General features: G+C 40.8%; 2 protein-coding genes and 1 long non-coding RNA gene across 3 annotated transcripts in view; 2 read left to right on the plus strand and 1 right to left on the minus strand.

The window, feature by feature from the left end:
- The window catches only part of LOC308672339 (snake venom serine protease nikobin), a 44813-nt gene extending 22826 nt beyond the window's left edge, over positions 1–21987 (plus strand). Inside the window, exon 7 of the transcript XR_014027392.1 lies at positions 21505–21987. The gene's annotated coding sequence lies outside the window, so the exon portion shown is untranslated. The remainder of the gene's footprint in view (positions 1–21504) is intronic.
- Positions 6101–17545, plus strand: LOC308672340 (snake venom serine protease 2-like). Its single transcript, XM_081335170.1, has 6 exons — positions 6101–6263; positions 6377–6458; positions 13248–13398; positions 14565–14821; positions 16644–16783; positions 17126–17545. The coding sequence occupies exons 2-6, from the start codon at positions 6407–6409 to the stop codon at positions 17294–17296; spliced, it is 771 nt and encodes a 256-aa protein (XP_081191296.1). The 5' UTR covers positions 6101–6263; positions 6377–6406; the 3' UTR covers positions 17297–17545.
- Positions 18568–23872, minus strand: LOC308672342. Its single transcript, XR_014027393.1, has 2 exons — positions 23150–23872; positions 18568–22796 (listed from the first exon to the last, which is right to left on the minus strand). It is a non-coding gene; the product is annotated as an uncharacterized lncRNA (long non-coding RNA).
- Positions 23873–25506: the final 1634 nt, after the last annotated feature.

Consider the following 25506-nt stretch of genomic DNA (forward strand, 5'->3'; position numbering starts at 1 on the left):
AGTAGGATTGCAGCTTTCAAGGCCATCTCTAACTAGAGAAGATAAGACCTTTCCCTTTCTAAGGGAAGGGATTCTTTAAATTAATTGGAGAATATGATTAATGACAAAATTAGAAAGGCGGAGAATTGTGTTTTAATAAATTGTGCAAGGGGCAGAGATTTCAGATTCCAGATTCCTTCGAGCAAGCATTTGCCGGTGTATTAGGCTAATAAAGGACTTTAAAGGTAAACAATGCCTCAGAGTCACTTGAAAAGCCCATAAGTTGCGAATTTGACATATCTATTTAATCAGGACTCTAAAGATATTTCCAGAAAAAAGAAGAGAAAAACTCAAAATTCTTGGCCATCATGGATCAGAGACATGTAGAAAGAATATATCAAGAAAACATAAATACTCCACAGGAGGAGTTATATAGTACACTGCAACTAATTCAAACAGAATGATTTTAAACCACAAAGAAATCTAAAATAACTTGGATCAATCTATTTCCAAGTTATCTCTACAACAAAATTTTCCCCCAGAAATCAACAACAGTGCAGCTTTCATGCGGTCTTCAGTGATGCAATTTACCAGCAAATAGCCTTCCACCTGGCCCAGGTATGCTTCCCATTCTTCTGGGCAATGAACATCGAATTCACGGATGTTTCCGAGCTTAGACATGCTGCCTCGGTCCTTGACAATCATTCGCAGTGAAGAAATTAACTCTGTAATGCTCAGAGTGCAACAAAGTATCCCATCCTTGTCGTCAGTGTTGTATATTATCAGGACCACATAGAAGTAACAGACAGGATTCACAGCAACAGTCTTTACTGCGGGTAGGCAGGAACAAAAGGGACAATGGAGCCTCCGGAGCCCCCTTAAATACCTAGCCAGGTACATTCTCAAAACCAATCCCCACTTCTGGAATTCCTGCCGAATGCTGGCCAGCCAATCCGAGCCTTGACTGGTGCCACCTGTTGGTCCTAGTGGCTTGCTGTGATTGACAGTCTCCAGCATACACAACACTAATCTTCATGTAAGTGCTAATCTACGATGAAAAGACAAGACAAGCTATTTGGGCCAAACAGAAATACTGTCACACAATCCCCCAACTAATGATGATGATGGTTTATTAAACTTGTGGAATAGTGCCATTTGGCTGCAAGGTTACCTTATGTATTAAGTCTGCTTGGGTGCACAGATTCAAACAGTTGTCTTTTCTTTTTTAAATATTTTATTAGTTTTCCAGTTTTACATTTGAGTATTTGGAAAGCAATGCAGTGATTGGGTTAAACAATAGTCAAGTAACAAAATCTTTAGTAGGTATCTCAGGTTACATCATTAAATATTTCTTCTCTGTTTCTGTTAACATTTGCTATTTCATATTTAAGCTAATAAATTTCTAATTGTAACAAACTCAGTAAAAACTTCATTGTCACATTTATAAATACATTTTTTGCTTATACACATCTTAATAAATCTCGATAAACAATCCATGTCCTGTTATTAAGTTTTACCTAACTTTTAATTTTTAATTACACTATTCCAATTTGACTTTTGACATCCATAGCATTTAACTTTCAGGCAACCCAAATTTTCTTTAATCTCACTTCATAAAAATTATAATGTCTAAAATACACATATTAGTTATTTAAATATATTCATATTCTATTCCATAAACATTTTTTATTTCTCACTCTAATACATCATCACCTTAACAATAGTTCAAATCCATCGTCTATATTATCTGGGCTAGTCAATAATTCAAACCTACTTCCTAATAATTAGTTTACATTTCCCTTGTAAATCTAAATCCTCAGTTTTAGACAGATTAATCCCTTATTTTTTTACTATTTTCCAACTATTTTAAATCTAGTAATCAAATTTCCTTTTGTCTCAAACTCTCCCTTTAGCCCACTAGTTGACAGTTTAGGGTCTTCTCTAGTAAACCAAAAAAGCCCAGTTTTTCAACTTAATTCTAGCTTTCTTCTCTTGCCAACCAGGCTTCCCTACCAATGCTTTTAACTCACCAAACAGATCTCCCTTCATTCTTGTATATGTTACTTGGATTGATGGAGACCATCTAATTGCCAATTTTCTGAAAGATCTGACCCGTTTATAATCATTAGGTTGTCGCCGTGGTAACCCAGATCCCCCGTATTTGTTCTGGTATAGTTGTCTTCAGTTAGATCTGGTCTCCTTCTTTCTCAGATTTCTCAAGCTGCTTCTGGTTTGTATGAAAAGTCATTTCCAGTTTTAAAGTTATTATTTCGTTCGCTGGATTTTCAATAAACTGTACTTGTTGATCTATAAAGTCCTCTATCTTGGTATTCACTTCTTCCACTCCTGCTGTTTTTTGAACTAATAGTTCTTTAGTTGCAATCAGGGTTTTGTTTTGTGACTCTAGGCTGGCACCTTTATCTTTCAAGAGAGCTTTGAGTTTCTCAGTGTTTGCAAGCACACTTTCAAGTACAAATTTTAATATAGCCAAGGTTTTTTTGCTGATCCTCCTCCATTTCTGACATAGTTATAAACAGTCTTTCTAGTGAAGGCTATTTATTAAACAAAAGTCAGTAAACGTACACCTCCACCATTCCTGGAAACCAATTTCACTGCCCAGTTGCTCTCTTAGAGTTAAATCTCTCATAGATAATAGGTCAGGTCTGGGCTGTGAGCAAATCTCTTTGTCAGAAGCAATAAACTGCTGTACCAGACTTCACCGCAAGATGTCCCTGCTAGCATTTAGAGTCTTTTCCAGAACCCAGGGCTAAGTTCTGCGATAATAAAGTTTATAATAAGTTTTGATACAATTAGAAATTTGTTAGCTTAAATATGAAACAGCAAATGTTAACGGAAACCGAGAAGAAATATTTGATGATGTAACCTGAGATACCTACCAAAGATTGTATTACTGAACTATGTTTCAACCCAATTACCACATTGCCTTCCAAATACTTGTATGTAAAACTGGAAAATCAATAAAATATCTTTTTTTTAAAAAACTGCAGTGATCCGCTAACAAATGTTGCAAAAAAAGAGTCATAACATGAGGCGAAATTCACTTAACAAATTTCTCGCTTGTGCAACATAAGTTTTTGGCTCAGCTACGGTCATTAATTCGAGGACTACCTGTGTTGCAGAGAAGGCTGTCTTTGGGTGACGCCACAAAGGGCTTGGTCTGAATGGAAAGAACTTCTTCTGCCCAGGACAAATTGAGAGGGCAGATTTCACCCAAACCGACCTCCTCCACCCCCTCCCACCCTCACTGATCCCCCTTTTTAGTAGTAGTTGAGGGGTGCTGGGTGCCAAGAATAAAAGGTGGAGGCGACCAAGGTAAGTAGGACTGTCTCTATGAGCCCCTTCCTCGACGGATGCCCGGGGAAGGCAAGGCAGGTTCCCCATCAACAGAACCAGAACTGGGGCTCTTGGGGGTACAAACTTCCTGAAGGACCCCGGCCTCCTCCTCTTGCTGCCACCGCATGCACTGGACTCCAACCTTCCTCACCCCTGGAGATGGGAAGGCCTGGAAAAAAACTGGAAATATTGGGGAATAGCAGGGCATTTTTCCCCCCATTTTTAAAAATATCGTTTTGGGGAAAATAGGGGCAGGTAACTGTTTTTTCTGCTTTTTTCCAGGTTTTTCCCCCATCTCTACCCATCCCCAAACCTGATGTGCCAATGGCCAGGAGGACTCAGCCTGCGACCCAAAGACCTGGACGGGCGTGTTTCCCCTTTGGGGTTGAGGTGCCCTGAGCACTGGGCCTTCCCGCACTCTTCCCAAGGGTCAACGCTGCTGGAGAACCCCCTCCAAGGAGGGAAGTAAAGGCCCAGAGTAGGCTAATTTTTAAAAAGTCAAATTCAAACAAATTACAGCTGTGGAGTGTCCATCTACTGCTGTGCATAGCCAGCTTTCTGGATCTCCTTTTCCAAAACTAGATCCTAGAATGGAAAATGTGGAGTGTTTTCAAACCGGTTTCACAAATTTGTTGGACTTAGTATCAGTTGACCCCACTATTCATAATACGAAAACAGTCATTTTTCCAGACCACCCAAACGAATGGGTCAACCGAGTGTATGGTTTTCTTTATATGGTCTAACTACCTGGCTTTTTTAGGTTTAAAAATATTTCCAGTTAAAAGAAAAAAAAACTGTTTTCCTTCCATCCTAAAGCTGAAGTGAATTCTGCACCAACATCTCACATAGACTGCTTTAATCACATATTAGGTTTTTTTGCTTTCCGGAAGGGTCTGTTTTTATTGAGATATATATCAAGTCTTGTTATCAGTGTTCTTTCGTGCTTCAGGCTCACTGGTGGGATTCAGCTGGTTTGCACCACTTCGGCAGAAACGGTAGCTAATTTTTTGTGGCCCAGGCCCAGAATGGACTTCCGGAAGCAGCATCCACATGGAGAACCAGTTGTTCACATATTTGAATCTCACCACTGTTCAGGCTGCATGATATAGAGCCAAGTTACATAAGGATGTGAAGGGTTCTGGAACAAAGGGAAATTGTTTAGTCTAACTGTTGATTTCTTGCTTTTTGTAATCAGCTTTTGCACCAGAAAAATTTCATGCAAGCTTGGGAAACGTGTACATGGATGGGATATGGGCTGCTTGATCAAGAAAACTCTGCTTGGATTATCTAATTAGATTAATATGGTATCTCAAGTTTAAGTAAGTGACTGGGACCTTACAGCACCATGCATGTATTTCATTTGTATGGTGCCAAACACAACGGGTTTACCCCCCCAGGCTTTCCCATCTCTACCCATCCCCAAAACTGACGTGCCAATGACCAGGAGGATGCAGCCTGCACCCCAAAGAACTGGACGGACGCATCTCCCATTTGGGGTGGAGGTGTCCTGAGCACTGGGCCTTCCTGCACTCTTCCCAAGGGTCAGCACCACCAGGAAATCCCCTCCAAGGACAGAAGGAAGGCCTAGAGAAGCTGGTCTCCTCTCCTTGGCCAGCTGCTGGCGAGCTCCCAGCTTCTCACTGCAACAAGGCCAATGAAGCAGTGGCTTCCTCAAAGTCACTTTCACCTGCAGAACAGGCCACCAAGATGCCAGAGTCAGTGACGGGGAGGCTAGAGCAGCACCGGAAGAACAAGCGCAAGGATGCTCTAGCTCTGCCCCTCATTTTCCTGTTGGGTCCGAACCCCCAAAGAACAGCTGCTTCTAGAGCAGATGTGGGGAACTATGGCTCCCCTTATGACTTGAGGACGTCAACTCCCAGAATTCCTGAGCCACGCCGGTACCATAGCTGGATACCCTCCCCCCCAGTTGTACAGACTTCAGCTTCCCTAGTTCCCCACAATTACCATCCTGACTGGGAAATTCTAGGAGTTCAACTCCAGGCATCTGGAGAGGATGAAATTTAAAGGTTAAGGCTAATTTTAACCAAGCCAAATTCAAACAAATGACAGCTGTGGAGAGCTTCCATCCAGTGCTGTGCATAGCCAGCTTTCCTGATCTCCTTTTCCAAAACTAGATCCTAGAATGGAAAATGTGGAGTGTTTTCAAACCAGTCTCACAACCCTGGAAATTGTTGGACTTAAGTTAGTATTAGTTGTCCCCACTATTCATAATACAGAAACAGTCGTTTTTCCAGACCACCCAAACAAATGGATCAACTGAGTGTGTGGTTGCCTTTATATGGTCTAACTGCCATATCAGTGTTCTTTTGTGCTTCAAGCTCAGTGGTGGGATTCAGCTGGTGTGCACCACTTCGACGGAACTGGTAGCTAATTTTTTGTTGCCCAGGACTAGAATGGACTTCTGGAAGCGGCATCCACATGGAGAACCGGTTGTTCACATATTTGAATCCCACCACTGTTCAGGCTGCATGATATAGAGCCAAGTTACATAAGGATGTGAAGGGTTCTGGAACAAAGGGAACTTGTTTAGTCTAACTATTCCTTTCTTGCTTTATATAATTGCCTTTTGCACCAGAGAAATTTCATGCAAGCTTGGGAAACGTGTACTTGGATGGGATATACTGAAGGAGGGAATTAAGGGAGTATACAGGAATGATTGGTGTCTTTCTTATGATGTAATTGCTCTGTTGTCAGATTTTCATTGGTTAACAAAGTGTATAAAGCAATGCTACCAACTTTCTAAGACGTGATACTTCTGGATGTGACTCTGTCAGTGTTCCAGATTGTTGGCCACCCAGCTGCTTAATTTGATCAAATAAAGTGCTGCTTGATCAAGAAGTCTCCGCTTGGGTTATCTGATTAGATTGATACGGTATCTCAAGTTTAAGTTTGGGACTGGGATCTTACAGGTGAGAAACTGCGGGTTTTTTCCACATCTGTCCTGCCTCGGGGTGGAAGAGAACAAAGTGATTAATCAAATATTTTGAACTGTAAATTCTTGCTCCTCATTTCTATATTCCAGGCAAACATCTTGCCACGCAGAGTTGAAGCTATGGTGCTGATCAGAGTGCTAGCAAACCTTCTGGTACTACAGCTTTCTTACGGTAAGAGCCTGGACAATGGAGCAAAGGGTGGACGGAGCTTTAGGTGTCTTTTCCGCTTTAAACCTCCAGTTAAAGGAGTAAACGTGCACGTAATTATTATGGGGAAGAAATGGAGGTAGTGACAGATTTTATTTTCCTGGGCTCCAAGATCACTGCAGATGGGGACTGTAGCCAAGAAATTAAAAGACGCTTGCTCCTTGGGAGGAAAGCCATGGCAAATCTAGACAGCACACTAAAAAGCAGAGACATCACCCTGTCAACAAAAGTGCGTATTGTCAAGGCTATGGTCTTCCCAGTTGCAATGTATGGCAGTGAAAGCTGGACCATAAGAAAGGCTGAGCGCCAAAGAATTGAAGCCTTTGAACTATGGTGCTGGAGAAGACTCCTGCGAGTCCCTTGGACTGCAAGGCGATCAAACCGGTCAGTCCTAGAGGAGATCAACCCTGACTGCTCTTTAGAAGGCCAGATCCTGAAGCTAAAACTCAAATACTTTGGCCACCTAATGAGAAGGAAGGACTCACTGGAGAAGAGCCTAATGCTGGGAAAGATTGAGGGCAATAGAAGAAGGGGACGACAGAGAATGAGGTGGCTGGATGGAGTCACTGAAGCAGTAGGCGTGAGCTTAAATGGACTCCAGAAGATGGTAGAGGACAGGAAGGCCTGGAGGAACATTGTCCATAGGGTCGCGATGGGTCGGACACGACTTCGCAACTAACAACAACAAATTATTAATTGTAGATGTACAAGCAGGTCACAAGTAGAGAGTGGGTGAAGAAGGCCCGGTTGCTGCAAATGGGGAAGACCACTGCTGTCCCAAATATGGTCAGCTTCCTTTCGTGTTTCTATTTATTTGGCAGCTGACTTCAATAGAGGAAGATAACTTATTAATATAAGATACATTGGAAAAAAAGTTGGGGAGGGTTTTTCAGTGTTAAGTGGTCTTTAAAAAATGGTGTATGAGAGGGACCATTGATTTTTGTTCAAACTGGTAAAATAAATCTGTTGGATTTAAGCTAGCTCCCATTATGTTAGATTTGCTGCATTATACAGCGTGCAATATCTGGGTCAGTGCTTCTGAAACAAATATCAAAACCGGTATGTAGGGATTTTACCGCCATCAGTGTTGGCTCAAACTGTTTTCAGTGAACTAAATACTAAAGTTATCAACTTCTGATAGATTAAATTCCATTTTCATCAATCTCTTCCCCACTTTCACTCCTTCATCCCCCTATTCTCCACATCACAAGCGTCGGAGACGGGGTCTAGAGAGCGGTTGGAGGTCCAGCCGTTCCGAATCTGACCGATTGCAGCTAAGAACCTTTATAAGGTCTTATCTTGCTGCGATGAGGACGGCGAGGGCTAATTACTTCGCTGCCCTCATCGCGTCCGCAGATAATCGCCCGGCCACCCTGTTTAGGGTGACTCGCTCCCTTCTTAACCAGGAGGTGAGGGAGGATCCCTTACAGTGATGGGCCGAGGAGTTTAGTCATCATCTGATGGACAAAATCGCTCAGATCCGTGCCGGCTTGGACTCTGACTGGGTGGAGTCTGACGTGGAGGAATCGGACGGTCTTGAGCATGTTATCTGGACTGAGTTTGATCCTGTTTCCCCTGATGATGTGGACAGGATCATGGGGAGGCTGAGCTCCACCACCTGTTTGTTGGATCCGTGCCCCTCCTGGCTGGTTTATGCGGCCCGGGAGGGGACACAAGGCTGGTTCCAGGCAGTAATAACTGCTTCTTTGAAGGAGGGTGTCTTCCCCGCCGCCTTGAAGGAGGCGGTGGTGAGACCCCTCCTCAAAAAGCCTGCCCTGGACCCGGCTGTTTTAAATAACTATCGTCCAGTCTCCAACCTTCGCTTTCTGGCGAAGGTTGTTGAGAACGTGGTGGCGCATCAGCTTCCTCTGTTCCTGGAGGAAACTGATTATCTGGACCTGTACCAATCGGGTTTCAGGCCCGGGCACAGCACGGAGACGGCATTGGTCGTGCTGGTGAATGATCTCTGGCGGGCTCGGGACAGGGGTTGTTCCTCTGTCCTGGTCCTATTAGATCTCTCAGCGGCTTTTGATACCATCGACCATGGTATCCTACTGCGGCGTCTCAGGGGGTTGGGAGTGGGAGGCACCGTTTTACAGTGGTTCTCCTCCTATCTCCTGGGCCGCTCGCAGTCGGTGTTGACGGGAGGGCAGAGGTCCGCCCCGAGGCCTCTCGTTTGTGGAGTTCCTCAGGGGTCAGTTCTCTCGCCCCTCCTGTTCAACATCTACATGAAGCCGCTGGGTGAGATCATTCGTGGTTTGGGGGTGGGGTATCATCAGTACGCTGATGATACCCAACTTTTTTTCTCCACCCTGAACCAACCCAGTGATGCCCTCGCCGTGATGTCCCGTTGCCTGGAGGCGGTCCAGGTCTGGATGGGGAGAAACAGGCTTCGTCTCAATCCTGCCAAGACTGAGTGGCTGTGCATATCGGCATCTCGGGTTAACCAGACTATTCCACCTCTAATGATGGGGGGTGAGGTGTTACCCCCCGTTGATAGGGCTCGCAACTTGGGCGTCCTCCTGGATTCACAGCTCAATTTTGAAGACCATATAGGAGCTGTGACCAGGGGGGCTTTTGCCCAGGTTCGCCTGGTGCACCAGTTGCGACCCTACCTGGACCGAGATGCCCTACGCACAGTCACTCATGTGCTCGTGACCTCCCGTTTAGACTACTGCAACGCTCTCTACATGGGGCTGCCCTTGAGGACCATTCGGAGGCTTCAGCTGGTGCAGAATGCGGCCGCGCGAGTTGTGATGGGGGTTTCCCGATACTCCCATGTAACACCTCTACTCCGCGAGCTGCATTGGCTTCCGGTTGCCCTTCGGGTAAGATTCAAGGTGCTGGTGATGACCTATAAAGCCCTAAATGGCGAGGGTCCGGGATATTTGAGGGAACACCTGCTGCCAGCATCAAGCTCCCTTCGTCCAGTGCGCTCCCACAAGGAGGGTCTTCTCAGGGTGCCGCCGGTTAAAGATTGCCGGCGGGTAACACCCAGGGGTAGGGCCTTCTCAGTGGGTGCGCCTGCCCTGTGGAACCAGCTGCCTGCGGAGCTTAGGACTGCCCCCGACCTCCGTTCATTCCGCCGGGACCTGAAGACCTGGCTCTTCGAGCTCTCTGGCCCAGGCTGAAAATTTTTAACTGGGGTTTTTATTTTTAGGGATAATTTAATCTTTTTAAATTGTTTTTTAACTTTTGTATTTTGTATTGGTTTGGTTTTTAAATACCCTGTAAACCGCCCTGAGTCCTTCGGGAAAGGGCGGTATATAAATCTAATAAAATAAAATAAATAAATCACAAGGCCATATATTTTGCTTAGCAATGCAGTACAGCAGGATCACACTCTTATTTTCATAAATCTTGTTTCTCAATTTCTCCAAAATTTATTTATTTTATTTATTTAATTAAATTTTTATACCGCCCTATTCCCGAAGGACTCAGGGCGGTTTACAGGGCAACATAAAATATGATATAAAAATAGTATAAATTAAAATAGATTAAATTACATAAGCCCAACAGTTAAAACAATATTAAAAGCTAAAACCCCTTCAAATATCCAAACAATTCTTATCAATCATAATTTTCTCAATCATTAACATCTAAATATCCAAATTTTCCACTTAAATATATTATCCCAGTATTTTCATATTTCATATGTTATAGAAATACTACTTATCTATCATAACATCTACCTATAACATCTTTTCTAATCAATTGATATTTTGCTTCTATTTATAAAAATTAATTAAATCACGATGTATCCTTTTTTCAAAGTTCTTATTAAGACTAATTTCCCCAGTATTCCAATCATTCCTTAATCCTAAATCTTTTCAAACTTAATGTCTTTAAAATTCAAACTTTTCTTTCACTTTCATCATCCCAATATTTTTACATTTTGTATCTTATAAAAAAATACTATATTACTTATATCTCTTATCTCACTTAAGCCCCTTATAGCCAAGTTATTTATTTATTTAGCCATATTCAAAGAAGTGTTTGCTCGTATACAGGGCTTTTTTTCTCATAGAATGCTCAGAACGGAGTTCCGGCACCTTTTTTGGATGGAACCTTGTAGCAAAGGCAAGGCGGGTTGTATGACATGTGTGAGTTCCGGCACCTTTTTCTTTTACAAAAAAAGCACTGCTCGTATAATATTCCATTTGGTAGGGTGTCAAGTCTCTTAAGCACACCTTAATCTTCCTTTGCCAAATTGTTTTCCAGTTTAATATTTTTGACTTGTCAAACAGTTCTTGTTTTTTTGTAGTTCTTGTAGAGGATACATAATACACAAGATGTATGCATTTTGCCTCCCAAACAGTGATTCTCCTAACAGTGTCCATTTTATTAAGTCTTGTTTCTTCTCAGTTTTATTTTGATGTTCTAATGCATAAGATGTCTTTTCCATATTTATTGTTGTATCCAAACTTGTGACTTTTTCTTTTTTTTTTTATTAAGGTATAAATTCCCTTCATTTGTGACTTTGCCAATTAAGTCATTTTTTTCTAGTTCACATTCTGTTATCTGATTTGTTTGTTCATTTTTTACCATCATTCTTGTAATGTTTTTTTATTTAAGTTAGAAGTGTATTCATTTATCTTGTCAAAGTTATGTTTAATCTCCTTGTGGTTTAGAGCTATTATGATTTGTATCTGTTGTAGCATTGCATAAATTTCTTCTGGGAAAGTATTTGTCTTGTCTTAAAATGTTGCTTCTAGAGGTCTTTGATCTTTCTGGCTAAATCCTTTAAGAGTAGATATTAAGTATGGTTTCCTGTCATTTTTTGATGAATATGTCATATCAATGTTATCTCCCCTTTTGAGTAATCCATCATAAGTGCCATTGTAATTAGCCTTCTCAAGCTGGCCAAAACTCAAAATCCAAACAGTCCAATTTTGTATAGTTTTTATCTTTATATATCATTTTTATAATCCACTATAATGTTCAATTGTCAATGTTTTATAACAATTCTTTCTTTCAGGAGTCAATTGTCAACCAGTCAGAATTGCAATTCAATATATGTAGTCACCTTAAATCCTTCCTGTAACTTTCCCTCTCAAAAGTTAGTCATAGATCAAAGTTTTTAAACAGTTCATAAATTTAGACCACAAAGTATTTCTTTTCCTTCAAAACACTTTCCAATCTTATAGCTGTCCCAGCATACAATCTCTTATTTGTTCCCTGGCAACTATCTTCTTATAGGTTATTAGAGTTCATGGGAACAGATTTTTCTTTGTTTCTGGTCATTGTCTTCAATGCGCTATATCCTAATTGTCCACTAGATGTCAGCAGGTATTTATTTTCCAGGTCTTTCAGACAAGAAGTATATATAATTTATATATAATTTCATCAAAATCCTTCAGAATATAATCTTAGCAGTTTGTTTTAGTTTCTACGTTTGATCAGATTGTAGTATTTTAAATTTAATTTCAATATGTTTCTTTCCTCCTTAAAGGTTAATTCGCTGCTTCCATCTATGGGGGAATGGGAATATACGGTAGTCCCCTCCCCTCACTTTTGGAGGTTTTTTGCTTTGGCTATCTTTCCCAGGGACTTAGTTGCAAAATAAGGGAGAGAAGATCATATACTCTCACCAATTCCAAACACTTTGTTCACCGTTGTTCTTGTTAGAGCTCTTGGACTTTGGCTGCAGGTAGCTTGGGCTAGACGCTGGTATGAGGCTAGTCTTTCTCCTGTCAGGTTCAGAGAGCTTTCCCCCTATCAAATGAAGCTATTGTCATCACTTTGTGATCAATGGGGCGCCCCTCCTTCACGGTCACCTCTTCGCAGTGACTGCGGACCCATCTAGGATCCCCCTGGCAGGATGAAACTAGCGGTGGGGAGTGGAGGTCCATTCTCACGTGGCCATGCGCTACGGGCACAAAACTAGAAATCTCAAAAGTTTTGTTGCTTAAGTGAAAAGTCTGTTTAGTGAGTTTTGTCCCATTTTACGACCTTTTTTACTACAGTGGTTCAGTCAGTCACTACTGTTGTTAAGTTAGTAACACTGTTGTTAAATGAATCTGGCTTCTTCATTGATAACAACTGAGTTCTTATCTTAAGATAAGATAGGATAATCTTTATTGTCACTTTTCTGTGAACACACTGGCACATGTTAAAAATGAAATTCTGATGCCCTTTCTCAACAGTGTGTATGTGTGTATATGTATGTGTGTATGTGGGTGTATGTATAAATATATATAAAATACACACACATACAGACACAATACATATATATACATATTATATATAAAAAGAGCCTTGGTGGAGCAGTGGGCTAATGCCAGCTGCCTGCAATTAGTGCAGGTTCGCATCCCACCAGGCTCAAGGTTGACTCAGCCTTCCATCCTTCCGAGGTAGGTAAAATGAGGACCCAGATTGTTGGGGGCAATTAAGCTGACTTTGTAATAATGCCGCTTGGGGTGTGTGTGAAAGCCCTAATAAGCAGGCACATACATAGAATGAAGGCTACTGCTAAGTTTGTAAGCCGCCCTGAGTCTTCGGAGAAGGGCGGGATATAAATGGAATTAAAATAAAAAAAAATTAATTACTTAAGATTCATGTGTAGTTTACCTACATGGGCATAGGCATATATATGATTTGAAAATAATTCATTTTATTCAACTGGTTTGATGCTGTGTGTCCCACAGTCATCTCTTACCCTCCAAAATCAGTGTACTGATAGAAACACTACCAATAAAAGCGATTCTGTTCTACTCCATAGCCAAACACTGAACTTTCTTGGTTTCTTTGCAGCACAAAAGTCTTCTGAACTAGTCGTTGGAGGTCGTCCATGTAACATAAATGAACATCGTTCCCTTGTAGTCATGTTTAACTCTAGCGGATTTCTCTGCGCTGGGATTTTGATAAACCAGGAATGGGTGCTCACCGCTGCACACTGCAACAGGTAAGAGCATTAGAAAATGTAGAAGGGTTGAGCGAGACCGTATTTAGATATCCAGATCTTTTAATAATATTTCTTCTGGTTTTTACTGGCTTCTCTGTGCATTTTGAATGAGTGTTCTGCTGCTACTGCTATTGCTCCTCACAATCATATCTTCAGCGATGCTGTTTATATTTATGGTTGAATTTCCATCTTCTTCAGCACAGTATTCATATCTTTCCTTTTTTTCCGGGATATAATAATAACAAGAATAACAAAATCTGGAACATTATCTGAATACCATCAGCCTTGACAAAATCACCACAGACAATTGCAAAAGGCAGCTTTACTTGGAACATCCTGTGACAATCCTTTTAATACCATGGAACCACAAAATTGACCTACTCCACGTCCTTGGGAAGGACTTGATGGGTGGATAAAAATGCCAAATCCAGTCTAAATATCTGACTGACTGTGCAACTAACCAGAAAATATTAACCATATGTTGCCTGACACTGGGGGTTTGCCTCAAGAAAATATTTTTTTTAAAAAAAATCAGTAAAACATAAAAGATAAAAAGATGATGAAGTGTGAGGCTTCCCTCTCCCCTATCAAAGGCCTGGGTGAGGCACTACATCTTAATACCTCTTCTAAACAAGAGCAGAGTGGGCTCCATCCAGATTTTGTGTTCATCTTTATCTATCCCACCATCCTTTGAGACAGGCTGGGTTGAGAGAGGATGTGCGCAATACAAAGTCATAACATTAGTACTGTAACCACATGGGTTCTATCTTTAACAATGTCATCTATAATTTATAAGTGCAACATTCACACAATACACATCCAAGTCAAGAAAGAGATGGATTCATACTATATGCTGAGCTTTCTGAGTGCTAAACGGCACACAGGTGAATTCATGCTTCAGGATTTTGCATAAACAATGGAAATAGTTTATTCAATCACCTTGAATAAATTTCTTGAGTGAACCCAGATCTCTAGGACATTGACAGCAACTCTTCCAGGTTTCTGGCAGGTTTTCCCCCCAAACACAATTGGAGAAGGTAGGTTATGGCCCTTTCTTGTTTGGCGCTAACAATCCTGCTTAAGGGCCAAAATGAGGTCAAGGACCATCCCAAGTAATATAGAGTTTACTTTAAATTGTTGTTGTTAACTTGTTGTTTTTCCTGTAGTGACAATTTCCAGATGCAGTTTGGTGTGCATAGCAAAAAGGTACTAAATGAGGATGAGGAGACAAGAGACCCAACGGAGAAGTTCTATTGTGCCGGTTATCAAAACAATGACTGGGACAAGGACATCATGTTGATCAAGCTGAACACACCTGTTAAAACCAGTACACACATCGCGCCTCTCAGCTTGCCTTCCAGCCCTCCCAGTGTGGGCTCAGTTTGCCGTATTATGGGATGGGGCACAATCTCAAGTACTACAGGTAGGGATCTCTGTCTATAGTGTCAGATGCAGCTTTTAATGTAACATCAACTAGGTCTAGGGTCCCACTATGTCACCCATGAATATTGGAATGAGGATGGACAATGGGATTCCCTAAGATTCCATTTCTTCATCAGTCCCATACCCACAAGGTCCTTGGAATAAAAGAAATAAGTAAGGAACTGGCATGCTGTATAGGATCAGGTTTATTTATGGCAGTGCTGTTGGGAATCAGAAAAGTCCCCATTAGCATGGCAGTCTTGTGTGGCTTCATTACCTTTAATAATGGGGTGTTTTGTCTTTTTGCCATGGCAATTTTGTAAATGGAGAAATCTCCCACAGAGGATGTTTTCAGAGTAAATTTACCACTTGCTCTCAAAAGACCAAATATGAACTCAAAAACATGGTCTATCCTTGGATGGTTGCAGAGGACTTCCGGATTAGCGTGAGGCAAGACCAGGAGACAGCAGGCACGGTTCTCAGAGGTTTATTAGGGGAAGCACCGGCTTAAAAACACCACCGGGATTCCCTGCTATTTATACAAACACTTGTACAAGTAACAACCAATAACAGTGTGGTGTTCTCCCGCTGCGTGGCGGTGGCCAATCAGGCGCGGCTAGCTTTTGACAGCCACGACCTGTCAACGTGCCGCGCCTACGACCAGCTGGCAACTTTTGACAGCTTGGTCGCTACTGTGCATGCGCAGCCTCCGGCGACCTGACAGCTGTCATTGAGCTGCGCCTGTGCAGCCGCTTTGACAGCTGTCATCGTCAGGCGGTCACCGTGCCTGCACATTAGCGAGCAGCAGCCCGTTTGACAGCTGTCAGCGGGCTGCCGCGTTTTCTCCTCATGAACTGTGAGAGATGGGAACTTGTTTAATACACAACAGGAACTGTTTAATACACAAAAACTTCTTCCTTTTAAGTCCTGGTGGTGCAGTGGTTAGAATGCAGTATTGCAGCTATCTCTGCTCCCAGCCTGCAATTCGATCCTGACGGGGCTCAAGGTTGACTCAGCTTTCCATCCTTTTGAGGTTGATAAAAGGAGGACTCAGACTGCTGGGGGCAATATGCGGATATTGTAAATCACCCAGAGAGTGCAGTATATAGGTCTAAGTGCTAGTAAGGCCATGGAAGGGTTACATGCACTCTCATCTTTGGCTTATGGTCATCCACACATTCAAGCCTGCCAAGGTAGGTAGATCTTGTAAGCCCACCTTGTTTTCTACCTAGTTTTCTACCAAACAGGTGTAGCTAGAGCAGACAAGTCACACAGCCTTGGTCAAGAGCTGGGAAATAATTAAGGACTCACACAAATAATTTTCAACTAACCACTGAGGCAATACAGGTTTTTGGAATACATGGAGACCCAGTGAATGTAAAGTAACAACAAAACTTTACTGCTTGTGATGGAAGTTTCAGTATGCTGGCTGAGGAATTTTGGGAGTGGAAGTTCACAAGTTTTAAAGTTGCCAAGTTTGAAGACCCCCATTCTAGGTCATCTCCAGGGGATGCAAGATCAGTTGTATCACTTTTGAACTAGCAAAAGCCCCACTTTTCCAACAAGGCAATCTTTGCATAGAGTGCCGGAGAAATTTGAGAAGCGTTCAAGTGCCCACCAGCTGTTTTAATACCTATTAATATCTTGACAAAAATTAACTGTTTTTCGCAGGAGTCCCTTTGAACGGCTTTGAAAGACAATACTTCCTACTCCCAGGCAATGAGATCAGCTCCGTTGGTTGGAGACAATGGGAATTATAGCTCTAGGCATCTAGGTGGTAAATTGTGAAAGGTAGAATTTTGCCTATTTTTTATTTATTTCAGAGACTTATCCCGATGTCCCTCATTGTGCTAACATTAACATACTCGATCATACGGCGTGTCGAGCAGCTTACCCATGGTTGCTGGAGAGAAGCAGAACATTGTGTGCAGGTATCCTGCAAGGAGGCATAGATACATGTCAGGTAAGATAATCCGTTTTAAGACAGACTCCTAAAGAAATGATGCCAATTTTCAAAGCTGTGACAGAGATCTAGCCTTGAAGGCATCTTGTAGAAACATACAAAGTTATGGCTTTTTCTAACTCAAGTGCCTTCTAGGTATCTAGATTTCCAGACTTCCCAGTACTGGTGATTCTGATGGGAGAAAGTCAAGGAGTTAAATTCTTCTACAAAGATCCTGGATTGGGGAATTTCAAAGTGAAACACTGGGGGCTATATGTGAATGGACGATGGGAGGGAATTGTTTGCTCCACTTCCCATTCATAGATACGGAAATAATGTTTCATGCTTGATTTTTCTCAACAGGCTGACTCTGGGGGACCACTCATCTGTAATGGACAATTGCAGGGCATTGTATCTTGGGGATATCATTGTGGCCGACCTCGTAACCCTGGTGTCTACACCAAGGTCTTCGATTATAATGACTGGATCCAGAGCATTATTGCAGGAAATACAGCTGCGACTTGCCCACCGTGAAAACTTTTGAAAAAGTTAAGAGGAGAAAATGCAACATATTAGTACATCTCTTCTACATCCCTAACCATATCCAACTACATTGGAATATATTCCCAGGCAGTAAGCTTTTTTTTAGACTCAAGTAGGTCTGCCTTTGGAGTAAGAAATGTTCAAAATAGTGCTGCAGGGATCATGTCCCATTTAATTTCAATATAAAACAATCTCTGTAAAATGGAGGCCTGTTTTAGGGTGAGGTGCAAAATTTTCTGACTCTAAAATGGACCATTCAAGAAAATCTAGAAAATAGATGATGGGACCTACCAGAGAGAATACTTAAAAAGAAACATTTGTTTGAATATGGTTAAAGAAATAGAAAAGATTTGGAATATCTATGTCAGTCTAAGAGGGATCAATCCCCTAAATAATATGGTATGCTTTTCCCCTTTTTTTATTCTATTTCTTGATATGAGTAATATGAAAAAGTTGAAATGGCTTAGATAAAGGAAATGTTTTAGATATTTAAATGTGAGTGAATTTGAAAAAAAATTATAATGGATAAAAAATGTTTTTTTTTTTTTTTTTTTTTATTGAAAAGTTTTAAAATACAATTTTCCTTTGAAAGGGGGGTTTTTCAAAAGATAAAAAATGTTTTGAATGAGAGTTAGAGGACTAAATGACTAGATTTAAAATGGAATATTTAAAGATTAAACATGTTTTTAATTATGGTTAAAAAAGAGTAAGAACTCCTGAAAACAAATATATATTAGCTTAGGAGGGATATATATTTTAAGTAGTATTTTATTTTTAGGTTACTTTACTCTTGCTCTCCTTTCTTTCTTTTTTTTATTGAAAAGTTTTACAATACATTTTGAATACAAAAAAAAGAAAAAAACCCTCCTCCCCCTCCCCTCTCCCCAACCCCCCCTCCCCAACCCTCCCCCCTCCCCGACTTCCCAGAGCTGAATACAGGGTATAATAATACAAACAAGCATAATCTAAAATATGCTAACAACAATAATAAAACATCAAATTCTATCACACTTTAACTCTCCCTAGTCAAAATATTAATAAAATAACTACTAACTAATTATACGTCATAAAAATCCGCTACTTATTCAAATGCTAAATGATACTTTTTAGTCCCATATTTATTCTGGATATAATCAATCCATCTTCTCCACTCCACAATATATCTCTGTTGCGATTGGTCTTTCAAATACGCCGAGATCTTTGCCATTTCCGCCAAATTGGAAACTTTCAAAGTCCATTCTTCTATAGTCGGCAGTTCTTCCTTCTTCCAATATTGTGCTACTAAAAGTCTCGCTGCCGTAATTAAATTCAACATCAACTTTGTATCTCCTTTCTTTATTTCTTTTCACTGTTTTATCTATTCCTTAAGAAATGTAAAAGTGTGAGATGAGTCATATGGAAAAAAAATAGTGTTACATTTTTAAATGTAATTAATTTTTGAGAAAAATCTTAACCAGTAAGAATACTTAGATGAATATCCCTATACTTACACAAGAGCAAAGGGAAGGGATGAATCAACTGATAACTGCTGAAGAAATTATTTTAGCAATTAAACAACTAAAAGTGGGGAAGGCACCTGGAACAGATGGTTTGACAGCCACTTATTATAAAAATTTACAATTAGAGTTGGTGGAACCTTTAAAAGAATTATTTAGGACAATTCAATCTGGAGGGGAAGTGCCTCCATCGTGGAGAACAGCATTTCTAACGTTGATTCCAAAGGAAGATCAAGATCTTACCCAATGTAAAAATTACAGACCTATATCGCTTTTAAATACTGATTATAAGATATTTGCAAAGATCTTAGCAAATAGATTAATGAAGGTTATGCAGCAAATGATTTATAGTGATCAAACAGGATTTATAAGTGGTAGACAAATGAAAAATAATGTGAGACATATTGTAAACTTATTAGAATATTTGGAAAGAAATAATCAAGTCCCTGCAGCGCTGATTTTTTTGGATGCTGAAAATTGAATTGGCAATTTTTATTTAAAGTCTTAGAGAAGATAGAGTTTGGTGATAGGGCAATATATCAGAAACAAACAGCTCAAATAATAATTAATGGTAGTTTAACAGAAGCTTGTAAAATTGAAAAGGGTACAAGACAGGGATGTCCGTTGTCACCATTGCTGTTTGTTTTAACATTGGAAATATTATTGATTAAGATACGTGATTCAAATAAAATAAAGGGAGTTAAAATTAAAGATCAAGATTATAGATTGAGAGCGTTTGTAGATGACTTGGTTATTACATTAAGTCAACCGACTCAATCGGTTATAGATTTAATGGAAATAACTTTGCAATATGGACAAGTTTATGGATTTAAGGTAAATAGGCAAAAAACTAAAATATTGTCTAAAAATGTGACTACAGAACCAAAGGTAGTTCTAGAAAAATTAACAGGATTTGAAATAGTTAAAAAGAGTAAATATTTGGGCGTATATCTTTCAGCTTCAAATGTGAAATTATATAAAAATAATTATGAATTGTTATGGTTAAAAATACAAAAAGAGTTAGATAGTTGGAAAAAATTACAACTGTCTTTATTGGGAAGAATTGCAGCAGTGAAAATGAATGTTTTACCAAAATTTTTATTTTTGTTTCAAATGATACCTATACTTAAAAAAGATTCAAATTTGGAGGAATGGCAGAAAGGTATTAATACATTTATTTGGGCAGGGAAAAGACCAAGAGTAAAATTTAAGATAATGCAAGATGTACGTGAAAGAGGTGGTCTTAAAATGCCCAACTTTAAATTATATTATGAGGCTGCGGCTTTATCGTCAATCAGTAATTGGTTTAATTTAACAGAAGGAAGATTATTGAATATTGAGGGATGTGATTTATTATATGTCTGGCATGCATATTTATTGTATGATAAAAAGGTGGATAAAGTTTTTACGACACATATATTAAGGTATGCCCTGTTGCGAGTTTGGAAAAAATATTGATACAAGTTAAATTATAAAATACCAATTTGGGCAATACCTAAACATGTGATAGAAAATATAAGTTTGGGATTTAAACATGATGTGATTACATATAAAGATATTCTTAGACTGGAAAGGAATGTATGGCAATTAAAGCCATTTAATATTTTAAAAGAAGGAAAAATAGTACAAACTTGGAAGTTGGGGGGAAGGGGGAGGGAAGGAGTTTATGCTTAAAATGTATTGTAAAACTTTTCAATAAAAAAAGAATACTTAGAATCTTTTGAAAGAAACAAATTTAAATAAGGACTGTAACAGGATCTATGATAAGGCAGCCAGAATGATTGGATAGAAAAGAAATAGTATATTGATGTGATTATTATTTTTAGGAATACTGGGAGTAAAATATATATTTAATTCTTATCTATCAAAACACTAAATAAGAATTGTATTAACTCAATGTTTGCAAAAGAGGATATTTTGGAGAAAAGAGGAAATCAGTTAAAATTATTGTGAATTATGGATTATAGAAATCAATTGTTAGTGATTTTTTTACAAATGTAAACCCAGACAACACACTGTTCACCAATTATTAAGTGATTTATGTTTCAAAAAATCAATAAATTACAAAAAAAAGAAAAAAGTTTGACCTTCCTACTAGAGTGGGAAATTGGAAAAAAAATTTTTTGAAGGACGGCAATGAAGCTCACAATTGCTTCGGTTCATATAGGTCAGGAAGCCATCACCAAAAAACCCTCTTCGATTGCCTAATGCAATGTGTAAAGCCAACTGACGTTTGTTCCTGCCATTTATGGATTACTAGCAGAGATCAGACCATTACATAACCTAAACTGAGCTAGGATTGATTTTGCTATTATTGAGAACTCGGCTTCCATCCTAGATTGCCCTCCCTAGGCAGTCCTTTAACAGGACCCATTCTCGGATAAGTCTACCTTGGCCCTTCCTTTCACCTACAAAACAAATACATTGTTCTTAACCTCTTTAATTCAATAGTATGTAACGTAACGATAATCATCTTGGATAGATTTTTGACCCACTGAGGACAGGCACAGTAAGGGCTATTAATCATGAACGCTTCCAAGCTGGGGGAAGTACAGTCCAACTAACAGGTGCAGGGGATGCCCCCGTTACTTGCTTGTGAGTACCCCAGCGGTATCTAGTGGGCACAGTGAGAAACAAAATCTTGGACCGAGATAGGTTTTGCTCCCTCTAGCAGAGCTATTTATGCACAGTTATCTAAGGCAGGGATGAGAAGCCATCAAATACATGACTGGAAAAGAACTGTACATTTCACTTTTATTAACATTTCATGTAAAAAAAACAGTCAAACTGAGTGTCTGGCCCAGCTCCAGGAAAGCTGCATCCCAGGACGTCATTCAAGAACTAAGCAAATCTGTAGAGCCAGAAAAAAAATAAGTTAAGCTCCTGGATCTTTGCGTTGTATGAACCCAGCCAATGATGCTTATGGCCCAGGATTACAAGCATAGGTTGTATTTTTAGGAATAGCTAAAGGAAATCAAACATGGCCAGGCCACACAACCTTGCAAGTACCCCCACCACCCCAGTTTCTTTGAATGTAGTAAGACTGATATGAAAAAAATGGAAAAGAAACTCTTAACAATATGAATAGATGATATTTTCAGTCAATGTGTAAGAAAGTCTCTTTCTTCCTTGCACCCATCAAAAAATACCCCCATTTGTTTATGCAAATAAAAGCTTGGCTAAAAATATGCTCATTTTTTACAAGGCAAGAATAGCGTTGTGTTAGGACTCCAAAGAGCTTCAAAAACATAGTTCTCTACCAACAGGACTTCTGGTGCAATATTTATGAAATCAGAAGTAAAGGGGGGGAAAGCCAGCTACAAATTTGTTTTCTACCAATATCCTCCAATCTGCTGCTAAAAAGAAAACAGTCTGATGTGTTCAAAGGGTGTGTGACATGCAATCCACAGCTGGCCCATCAGGCGGTTTCTGGCTAGGAGGACTCAGCCTGTGACCCAAAGACCTGGATGGGCGCGTCTCCCCTTTGGGGTTCAGGTGTCCTGAGCTCTGGGATTAGCAACTAAGAAATGAGCAGGTGTGAAATGGTTGGCCCTGGTGTAATAATTTCTGTTATCACCCATACAAGCAGCTATAAAGTTTCCCATGTAAATATAAGCTATTTAATGCAATGAATGGAAAGGCTTCTATCTTATTAAATGGGGTCCAGTAATGACATCTGTCCCATTCTTTGAGAACATTACCATAGATAAAGCAAGCGGTAGAACATATTCATGAATCATTAATGGAGTTAGCAGGATAAACAGAGGCATGGTATTATGCATTTTATTAGAATGGGTAATATCGAAGATTTTGTACTATGAAATGATTCAGATGCTCAAGCAGACAAGAGCCATTTCAGACAATCCTTCAGATGTACACATAGAAAGGACTCAGCAGTACAACATCCTGAGTAGGGGGAGATACTGGCAGACGAAAGAGCATTAGATTTTGCCTGGAAAACAGCCATTTTCCCAAAGTTCATCCCAGTTGTCAACCTGCAAAAGAACAGGACATTCACCGTTTCTCAATAAGAGTTATGCTGCAGAACTGTAACTCTTCCATACAATTATGCTTCTCAATTATGTCCTGAAAGAGAGGGACAAGAAATATTTTGAATACAATTCTGAATGGAGTTTTTTGACGGTGTGGAGTTGGTAATCAATTGTTTCCCAGATGTACTGGAACTTCAACACCCAGGGATTCTACTGCTTTACTCCTAAGTATTTTGGTCTGACCCTTCATGGCTGACCCACTGAAAAGGGAGAGATCTTTTACGGAGTGTCTTCCTTTGCCCTCAACTGGTTTCTTGTACAAAAATGCTTCAGCCAAACTTACATAATTTACGTACCCAGAAAGAAGGGCACAGGGATGAGTATACTTTTTTTATCCCTGTTAAATATTCGGTTCTTGCAGACATTAAGCAAGATGGAGTGTTGGAAGAGCAACAAGCTATTTAACTCAGAACAGAAGCAGCCATAATGGCTGCTGTGCAGCTATTTATACTGTTAGCATCTAGGCCGGGACCAATAGGTTTGAAGTAACAGCTTCCCATCCAAAACCTAATTATCTGCCTAGAGACAGTAAGTCTGGCTTCAGTGACAGCAACCATTACAACACAGAAATCTAGGTCAGACATTTAAACAAGTGATCCAAGGCATTTAAGAAAACAGTTAAAGCCAATACATCACAATACCACTGATAGACATAGGGATCAGAGCCTTTGGCATTCATAGCTTTCTCACAGTGATGGAAATCTACCAGGAAAAAAAAATTAAAAATGCATCTAATCTAGGATCCAGAAGAACCCGTAAAACAGAACTGTGTATAAGCCTGAAGAATCTACAAGATTGTGTATTGTCCAGCACCTGGGGCTTCAAAATAAAAAAAAACCTCCCTGTATCCACCATTTTGCCCTCCAACGCACCCAAATGTATTTTATGATGATGATGATGATATATCATCAATCCTGTGTTTTCGCAATCTCCAATCAGTTGTTGGTGTGGAAAAAGTTAGTGGGGATTCCATACTGTGTTATACAATCAGCCTAACCAGAAAATAAAAGTTATCAAATCCCCACAACTCAATATTCTTGCTTGCATATTTTTTTTTATTAAAAGTATATGGCATTTGATCTCACTACTTCAGTGACTGTTATATGCAAGATCAGGGCTTTTTTTGTCATAAAACGCCCAGAACAGAATTCCGGCACCTTTTTTTGAAGGAACCTTTTTTTTAATTAAAAAGTTTTACAATTTTTAAATACAATAAACTCCCTCCTCCCCCTCCCCTCTCCCCAACCCTCCCCTCCCCTCCCCTTCCCCCTCCCCGACTTCCCAGAGCTGAATACAGGGTATAATAATACAAACATAAAGTAAAGTATGCTAACAACAAAAATAAAACATTAAGTTCTGTCGGACTTTAACTCTCCATAATATTAATAAAGTAACAAATAACTAATCATACATCATAAAAATCCACTACTTATTCAAGGAGGAACCTTGTAGGGTAGGCAAAGTTGGGTTGTTTGATGTGTGTGAGTTCCGGCACCTTTTTTTTTTTTTACAAAAAAAGCACTGTGCAAGATAAACAGTGTTTTTCAGAAGATTGAGGAGTTTTTAATGCAACCAGGACTGCCTGCCTGGTATAGTTAAAACGTCGTTTTGCCATGGCAAACTATAACCCAGGCATGTCCAAAGTCCGGCCCGGGGGCCATTTGCGGCCCGGGGGGCGGTTTAATACGGCCCTCTAACAGCCCTCCCTGCTCTGTGTAAATGCGGCCCTCCTGATTGAGGGCGGCAAGCAGAAGACTGTCTGCCACAAGAGGGAGGGCGGTGAGAGGGCCACATCGGAAGCCCGATCCTGACGTCACCGCCCAAACTTGGAAGACGAGCGTAGGACAAGCGAGTTTGGAGTTGGAGAAGGCAAGCAAGGGAAGTAGGTCGGGTCATTGCTGGAGGCTCTTCAGCAGCCTCAAGGCGAGGCAAGGGGTGGGGGGTCCTTTCCACCAACATCTATCAGCCCATTTCTTCTGCGAAAGACTGGAGGGGCTGACCGGGCGAGGGAGCCGGCGCGCGGGGGGCGCAAGGCTCCTGCACGGAAAGTTGGCTGTGGCGTTATTTAGGGGAAAGGCGGCGGGGGGGAGGGGGGGCTTACAGAAATTGGGGAGAGCTGCTTTTTGGTTTCAAGAGAGGGGCCGCCCACATTGGCGGAGTGGCATGGCGCCTCTGGGCATGTGCAGAATGCCTTCCAGTCGTGGCCCAGGTAAGCCGTGGCTCCGCTGGGCGGGGCAGGAGCGCCCCTCCTTCCCAGCGAGGCGCTGAGCCCGGTGCGGGCAGCGGAGGCTACCGGGGTGCGGCTAGCGGGTTGGGGCGTGCGCCACTGGTTCTTTCCTCCTCGGCAGGGAGGAAGGTGAGGCAGCGGCGGAGCAGGCCTGGCCCAGGAGAATCAGGGCGCGCTTTCTTCACCGCCGGAGTTGCCCCGGCTCCGAAGCCCTCTGGCTCCCCTGGGCGAAGGCGACGTCCGGGGAAGGGCGGGGGGCTGCTGCGTGCTTTGGAGGGGAGGGAGGACGCACCTCCAGACAGCCATGCTTAGGGGGCCTCCTGGGAGCAACCCCCCCCACACACACACATATGCCAAGGGTATTTTCATGCAAGAATTTTGTACCTGTTCGAAAACAGCTCTGAATTTTGAGGTTGTTATAATGTT

The sequence above is a fragment of the Vipera berus genome (genome assembly GCF_964194415.1).
Source record: "Vipera berus genome assembly, chromosome: 9".
Taxonomy (NCBI): domain Eukaryota; kingdom Metazoa; phylum Chordata; class Lepidosauria; order Squamata; family Viperidae; genus Vipera; species Vipera berus.

Excerpts from the sequence above, each read along its gene's own strand:
- LOC308672340 (XM_081335170.1), top strand. The coding sequence starts at position 6,407 with ATGGTGCTGATCAGAGTGCTAGCAAACCTTCTGGTACTACAGCTTTCT. Across the intron at positions 13,399-14,564 it reads ACCGCTGCACACTGCAACAG|TGACAATTTCCAGATGCAGT; the intron begins GTAAGAGCATTA and ends TTTTTCCTGTAG. Across the intron at positions 16,784-17,125 it reads GAGGCATAGATACATGTCAG|GCTGACTCTGGGGGACCACT; the intron begins GTAAGATAATCC and ends TTTTCTCAACAG.